The 8519-nt window shown below is 41.4% G+C and overlaps 1 protein-coding gene across 1 annotated transcript; it reads right to left on the bottom strand.

Moving 5' to 3' along the window:
- Nucleotides 1-1221: 1221 nt before the first annotated feature.
- Nucleotides 1222-7801, bottom strand: LOC119805559 (E3 ubiquitin-protein ligase RLIM-like; the record flags this gene model as incomplete). Its single annotated transcript, XM_038317521.1, is given in 3 exon segments — nucleotides 1222-2553; nucleotides 2555-2930; nucleotides 7765-7801. Coding segments are annotated over 3 exon segments (1482 nt in total), but the record flags the coding sequence as incomplete, so codon positions are not given.
- Between the last annotated feature and the right edge of the window lie 718 nt (nucleotides 7802-8519).

Here is an 8519-nt window from a genome sequence, read left to right as displayed (position 1 = left end):
AATATGGGCAACACAACTAGAATTTGAATTTCAAATAACACAACATGCCTCACTTTCAATAAAAGATAATCTCTTAGCTTATGAATATGCCTTTTAAATGTGGCATGTTAGATCTGCTAGGTACAGCAATGAAATATTGAAAGGTGTGCACTATTACCTTACATGATAAATCTTGAAACAAGCAAATCTGAGACTTTTCCAAAAGCACACCCATCTCTACCAACTGAAATCCCAACTTATAATTAGTTTAGAAGTCTCTTTCCTCTGCCTTCTGTTTTTGAGGAGCAGATTGTAAAAACATCAATTTAACTTGTGCTAGGTGGTAGCGGTTTGTTTTTTTAAACCAAAGACAGCTCTGCCAAATTTGTTGATCTTCTGCTTCATCTATTCAAGTCGAATACTGGGTCAAGCTGCTGTGGCTGTCACTGTAGGAAACCTGATCATGCCTATATCACTGTCATCATGAAAATGTTCCATTCTCCAGAGCAGTGCTCTTACCCTCTATCACTTCCTGCCTAAATCCAAGTAAAAAATCCATGGTTTCCATTGGGTTTTAGCACAGTTTGATTCTACATGGTCCTTTCCTTTCCATGTCACAGTAGCTGTTCACAAACACATTAAATATAGGTATGTTCTGCTCTCATAACCCACACACTCACAAAAGAAGCTTCACACTTTGTTTGGTGTGTTTGTTTTACTATGCCAGCTCACAAAAAGCAGTTTTCATTTCTAAGCACGGTACTTTACAATTTTGAGTGCGTTAATACAACAGTGCATTGGAAAAGTACTGAGCCTCTACAAAATAGCTTTGAAACAAATGAATGTGATTTTTTCACTTATACAAGCATAGGCTTTTTAATATTTCCACAAGATAAATATCTCAGTGAAACTCTATGTTCACTCTATTGTGTGCCACAGTGATGGGCTTAGGACAGTTAATACACTTAGAAGATCCTGTTTAGTGTTATTTACACTGGTATGTCCATCGTCCCCTAATCTGGAAGGTGACAAACAATAAGCAGAATGTGACTGAATTTGCATCAATAACTGGGAATGGTATAGTTTTAATTAATCACTTACTAAACAAATAATGGAACTTAGTCTTGAGTGGAAATTTTCTTCATGCCCCTCTTATGGCTTGGGAAACCTAAAAAGAGGTCAACATGATAAAGGAGCCCCTGCTAAGGCAGATCTTGTGGTAACAAAGGGAAAATGACAAGTGTACATGGGTAAATTATCAGTAACAGGTTAGCAATTATCTGGTATTGAAATCAAACACTGAAGTCCTAAAACGTTGCGTCTGAAATATTCTTTTTATCCTGAAAGAGAAACTAGAGAAAAGACATGATTTCTTCAGAAAGCAATGACTCAGTTCATGTTGTGACTTTATATTTAAGCAGTGCTCAAAAACATGGAGATAAAGCAAGGGATTTCCGTTTGCCCGTCACTATTCCAGCTACACAGCTTCGAGAGTTCTGTTCTCATTACACCACCCTTCCTCTGTTCCCAGAAGATAAGACGGCCCGGCGACAAATGGGACAGGTGGTATTTTCCAATAACCAGCGGTCGATGCAGTGGACGTGGTACTCATGGGAGCAAGGTAGCTTACGAAGATTGTTGCCTTCTGTGTATTCTGTAATGCAAATACTACATGTCTTCAATGCATCATTTTCACTAAAACTTCTCATTGTCAAGTTGTTAATCTGTTCTTTGGTGAGTCCTCTAGGTTGGTGGTTGTCGTTAGAGCGGTAAAGTCGGGTTCCTTCATTACCTCCTTCAAACATCTCTGAGCTACGTTGTGAACTTTCACCACTGGAACTGGAGCCAGGGTTGGAGCGGAAGCCGGAAGCAGAGCTGTTACCACCAGAGCTCCCTCTTCCACTCCGTGGAAACTCACCAAAACCGGTCATTCTCTGCCTTATCGCAGTTTGAATCGGAACAGGTGTAGCTTCCCTTGATCCAGTATTGAAGATTGTAAGAGTGGAAAACCCGTCAGTACTCACATAGGTTCTCCCACCTGCACGTTCAGAAAGTGTAAAGGTGCGTATAAAACCTCCACGTTCACTTTCATAAGTGACCGTGTTGTTTGGGGTCTGAGACCTTGACCGAGTTCTGCTAGCTATGCCATCTCTCTGCTGGTATTCTCCCAGTAGAACTCTTGTTCTGACTTGAAGGTCTCTGGTTGGAGGTCTTTGACCAGATCCTGCCGCTTCACCATTGGTACCGGTGTCTGAAGAACTTGTCCCTTGAGCGGCAGAATTTCTTGACCCAGAAGCCGCAAAAAGACCTCTACCTAGCATCTCAGGTCCAGTTATCTGCGGTCTCAAAGTCCCATGGCGAGGGGCTCTAGAACTTCCCTCGATCTCATTTACCAAAGGGTGCTCAAAAGTCTGAGATGAGATGCTATGATGAGATCTTCGTGGAATTTCATTTGCTGGGCGCAGAGTCCGACTTGTTTCAGCTCTGACTCTGGTTCTTCTCTGGTGTTCGGGTTTCCAGCTTCTTGCCCTCCTCCGACCTCTGGTGGATGACACTTCTGTTAATGCTTCAGCAAGGTGGTCTGGCAGATGATGTCTCAGATCCTGAATTTTCCACTTGCCTTTGGCTGCTGCTGTCCATGTTTTCTACACTAAGACATGTAGCAGTTGGTTCATTTTCATTCTCTGGGGTTTGGCTTCCATTATTAAGGTTAACATTTGTCTCTAAACTGAATTTGAAATCACCACTGTTTGGATTAGTCTGGCTCACTGCCCTCCAGGACTGATTTCCTCTCTGACCACTTCTTGTTGTATTGCCAGTCTGTCTGACAGAGTTAGGCCGATCTCTTATGGAGTCACCATTGGACACGTCATCTGAAGAGTCTCCATGTTTATTTTCTTCTGAGCTCTGCTGTGGCGGCTTCCCCTCTTTAATTTGCTGTAAAATTTGTATAGTAAAAATGGCAATCTACCAAAAGCAGTATATAGATTCAATGCAATCCCCATCAAAATCCCACCTAAATTCTTCACAGACCTTGAGAGAAAAATAATCAACTTTATATGGAAAAACAAAAACCCAAGGATAGCCAAAACAATCTTATACAATAAAAGTACTTCCGGAGGCATTACTATCCCTGACATCAAACGCTATTATAGAAGAGCTACAGTAATGAAAACAGCTTCGTATTAGCATAAAAACAGAGATGTTGACCAATGGAAATGAATCAAAGACCCGAATATTAACCCACAAACCTATGAACACCTGATTTTCGACAAAGCAGCCATAAGTACACAATGGAAGAAAGAAAGCATCTTTAACAAATGGTGCTGGCATAACTGGATGTCAACCTGTAGAAGAATGAAAATAGATCCATATCTATCACTGTGCATAAAACTCAAGTCCAAATGGTGTAAAGACCTCAGTATTAATCTGATCACACTGAACCTGATAGAAGAGAAAATGGGAAGTAATCTGCAACACATGGGCACAGGAGACCAATTCCTATGTAGAATCCCAGTATCTAAGACAATTAAAGCAACAATGAATAAATGGGACCTCCTGAAATTGAGAGGCTTCTGTAATGCAAAGGAAACTGTATTTAAGACAAAAAGGCAACTTACTGAATGGGAGAAGATCTTCTCCAACCCCACATCAAAGGTTTGGTCACCAAAATATATAACGAAACTAGACGTAAAAACTCTAATTAACCCAATTAAAAATGGGGTACTTAACTGAACAGAGAATTCTCAACAGAAGAAGTTCAAACGACCAAAAGACACTTAAGGTCATGCTCAACCTCCTTTGCAATCAGGGAAATGAAAATCAAAACAACTTTGAGATACCATATTACACCTGTCAGAATAGCTAAAATCAAAAACACCAATGATAGCCTAGGCTGGAGAGGGTGTGGAGTAAGGGGAACACTCATCCATTGTTGGTGGGAATGCAAACCTGTGCAATCACTTTGGAAATCAGTGTGGCTGTTTCTCAGGAAACTGGGGGTCAATGTACCTCAGGATTAGCAATTCCATTCTTGGGAATATACCCAAGAGATGCCCAATCGTACTACAACAGCATTTTTCAACTATGTTTATAGCAGCACTATTTGTAATAGCCAGAACCTGGAAACAACCTAGCTGCCCCTCAATAGAAGAATGGATAAAGAAGGTGTGGCAATATATCCTTTAGAGTTCTACTCAGTGGTAAAATCAATGACATCTTGAATTTTGCATGCAAATGGATGAAAATAGAAAACACTTTATTGAGTGAGATAACCCAGACCCAAAAAGAGGAATATGGTATTTACTCACTCATAAGTGGATTCTAGCCATAAACAAAGGACACTGAGCCTATAATTTGTGATCCTAGAGAAGCGAAAAAAGAAGGTGAACCCAAAGAAAGACATATATTCATCCTCCTAGATACTGGAAGAAGACAAGATCGCTGGGCAAAAGTTCAGAGCACGAGGGTGGGGGTGGGTTGGGGGGGAAGGGGAGACGTGGAGAGAGAAGGGAGAAGCTAGGATGGGGGAGAGCTTGGGAGAATGGGATGGATGAGATGGAGGAAGGGTGGATATGGGAACAAGGAACAAGATATTTTAACTAAGGGAACCATATTAGGGTTGGCAAGAGACTTGGCTATAAAGGGGATCCCAGGTGTTCAAGGGGATGTCCCCAGCTAGGTCCTTGGGCAGCAGAGGAGAGGGTGCCTGAATTGGCCTTCTCCCATAGCCACACTGATGAATATCTTGCATATCACCATAGAACCTTCATCTGGCGATGGATGGAGATAGATAGAAACCCACAATGGAACACTGGACTGAGCTCCCAATGCCCAGGTGAAAAGCAGAAGGAGGGAGAACATGAACAAGGAAGTCAGGACAGCAAGGGGGTGTGTCCACCCACGGAGACTGTGGGAATGATCTAATGGGAGATCACCAAGGCCAGCTGTACTAGGACTGAACGAGCATGTGATCAAACTGGACTCTTTGAATGTGGCTGACAGTGAGGACTGACTGAGAAGCCAAGGACAATGGCACTGGGTTTTGCTTCTACTGCATGGATTGGCTTTGTGCGAGCCTAGTCTGTTTGGATGCATACCTTCCTAGACCTGGATGGAGGGGTGAGGAACTTGGACTTCCCACAGGGCAGGACACCCTGCCTTCTCTTAGGACTGGAGAGGGAGCGTGAGGGGGTGAGTGGGATAGAAATGGGAGGAGGTGGAAATTTTTAATAAAAAAAATCTTGAGAACATTGGGGCAAAGAATCATGATTATTCATGTGGGCAGCATTTTTATTAGAATAAATTACTTGAAAAAAATGAAAAGCAGTTAAGAGAGCTACTGTTTACAGCCAGGATATAAGAATGTAAGAATGACTACTCAACCCATTGTGATGGAGGACTCTCATTGGCTAATAAAGAAACTGCCTGGCCCATTTGATTGGCCAGCCCTTAGGTGGGTGGAGTAGACAGAACAGGAAGAAGGAAGTCAGGTAGATGGCTCAGTCAGATGCTACGCCTCTCCTAAGTTAGACAGACTGCCATGCCTCTGCTCAGGGAGAGAGATGCGATGGAGCCAGCCATTCAGACATGCTGAATCTTTCCCCGTAAGACACCACTTTGTGGTGCTACACAGATTATTAGATATGGGTTAGTCAAGATGTGAGTAAGAGGCTGAAACTAATAGGCCAGGCAGTGTTTAAAAGAATACAATTTGAGTGATGTTATTTTGGAGTATAAGCTGGCCGGTGGCTGGGAGCTGGGCAGGATGAAAAGCAGGCCTGCCCGCAGCTCATTCACTACAGAATGGCGCCCACGTGGATAACTGAGTCCACAGAAAGCCTGAGAAAGCTTGGGAAAGAATAGAGTAAAGCATGGCTTCTTGGTAGCAGCAATTTCTCGGGTCTGAACATGTATTTTTCAGTTTTCAGCTGTAGCAGGAAAAAAGTTGTGCTGTTTTAAAATGCCGGCTTTCTGGGTCATCCTACCAGGGCAAACTCTGACTCTTTCAAGCAGGCGATCCTGACCATGCAGCTTTTGAGTGTTGTTTAACACTGCTTAACAGCAGCTTGCTTGCTGGCAGGTACCTTGAACCACCATAGAGTTGTGGTACCTCTGCCATGAGGCTGGAAAGCTAGGGAATGGGCTGGATCTAGCCGCCAAAGTCACGGCTTTAGTCCTACCAAAATTGTTTGGTAAATTAAAGACTCATGTAGTCAGAAAAAGAGAGATATACAGTAAAAGAAAGATCCAAAGTCGAAGAAAACGTCTAAATGATTTACAGTGTTTTAAAAAATATATGCAGGCTAAAGGTTAAAGTTCTTAAAAGTAAAAAAGAAAAAAGATAGAAAGAGTAGTTGGGTGTGGTAATACCACCTTTAATTCCAACACTTGGGAGACAGAGGTAAATTGACCTCTGTGACTTCAAGGTGTGGCAGAACACGCCTTTAATCCCAATGCCTGGGAGGCAGAGACAGGCAGATCTCCGTGAGTTCAAAGTGTTGTAGCACACACCTTTAATCCCAGGCTGAGACAGTGGATCTCTGTGAGTTCAAGGACAGCCTGGTCTAAAGAGTTATTCCAGGACAAAGATATATAGAGAACCTGTCTCAAAAAAAATAAAAGTAAAAATAAACGAAATAGAGGTTAAAGTAAAGCCACATAAAGATGGAAAATACACAGAGAATCTTGATACTGTGTACTATTATGCTCTCTTTGAATTGTTTGAATGCTGAGGAAGAAGCAACAGCTGCTAAAAGATATTTGTTTATAAATGCTGCTGAACTAATCCAAGAAAGATATCTTGAAAATACCTTGACTTCAGAATTTGGATCTAAGGATATGATACTTTGGAAAAGAGATTCTTCTTTTGTTTTTACAGAAAATGAGACCCTATGGATTGCTTCTATACCAATATGGTATGATAGACCACGCCCTCCTGAAAGGTTGCTGTGAACACCCTCAAAAATTACTTCACTCAACTGCCGACTGAGCTGTACCTAGCACACAGGTTACACCATGAAAGATCTGATGAACAGCGTCCCCATTCAGCAGGAAGCAGTTTGGAGAGAAATAACTGCGCTTATATTCCCAAATATTGTTTGTAAATATTCTTTTACATTTAAGGGGGATATGATATAGATATGAATAATTTGCATTGGTATAGATTTTGCTTTATTGATAGAGATTTAAGGTCAATTTTGTTATATGTATATGTATTTTTGATACTGATTAAGGTATTGTGATTGTGTACTTCATTTTAAAAATGTAATATATAATTAAGAAATATAGGTTGTTAATGGATAATCATCGATAGTAGTAAAGCTTATAGTCTTGTTAGATTTTCTAGATATATAGAGATATATTTCAGTTAGATAGGCATTCCTAATATCTTTCAAAGACTACAGAATATTCCACTTAAATGTTTTAATAACTTAACGCTTTTCATGACAATGAGACACATCAGATCCTGGCAGCACCAATCTAATTCAAGAGGATGATGGGCATCGAAGAGGATCCTTATGGAGTTTGACAGCCATTTGGGCAAGAAACTGCTCTTGCCTGGACTATTGCATAAAGTGGACATAGAGAACCCTCAGAGAGAGGACTGCTGAACTTGCCTAAAAGTGAGATGATCTTTCGGGGTTCCTGATTCATGAAAGAGTCTGTGAGACATTCTGCAGGATACAGCAGATACTAACTGAACTGCCTTTGAAATTTCCTGCTTCATGGAAATGTCTGCTGGATACTATGGGCCTGTAGGCCGAAGATGGATGCCCCAACGGTACAGAGGATCTTTGGGTGACTGTCCAGGCAGCGAGTTGTCTCTGTCTTTTCTAGAGTTTTGGAAGTAGCTTACTTCTTGTTCACCTAGGTAATATTGTGTCCTTCTGGAGTCTTTGATGGAGTTGAAGAATAGTTATAGTTGTTTTCCTTTGTTATGATAAAAGATAAAATAGATATAAATATTGTAACTGTAATTCTTACTTGATAACTGTTTTGTTATATGTAATTTTACTATGTTAAAGCTAAAGCCTTTCTTTTTTGTTTAAACAGAAAAAGGGGAAATGATGGAGGACTCTCATTGGCTAATAAAGAAACTGCCTGGCCCATTTGATTGGCCAGCCCTTAGGTGGGCGGAGTAGACAGAACAGGAAGAAGGAAGTCAGGTAGATGGCTCAGTCAGATGCTACGCCTCTCCTAAGTTAGACAGACTGCCATGCCTCTGCTCAGGGAGAGAGATGCGATGGAGCCAGCCATTCAGACATGCTGAATCTTTCCCCGTAAGACACCACTTTGTGGTGCTACACAGATTATTAGATATGGGTTAGTCAAGATGTGAGTAAGAGGCTGAAACTAATAGGCCAGGCAGTGTTTAAAAGAATACAATTTGAGTGATGTTATTTTGGAGTATAAGCTGGCCGGTGGCCGGGAGCTGGGCAGGATGAAAAGCAGGCCTGCCCGCAGCTCATTCACTACACCATTGTGTTACTGAACTGGTCTTTCAAGTTTATAGGTGTCATAGCTATGTTGGACTGTTA

This window comes from Arvicola amphibius, chromosome X (genome assembly GCF_903992535.2).
Source record: "Arvicola amphibius chromosome X, mArvAmp1.2, whole genome shotgun sequence".
NCBI classification, from domain to species: domain Eukaryota; kingdom Metazoa; phylum Chordata; class Mammalia; order Rodentia; family Cricetidae; genus Arvicola; species Arvicola amphibius.
The sequence above is the reverse complement of the archived record's forward strand: the minus strand, read 5'-3'. Positions and strand labels throughout refer to the sequence as shown.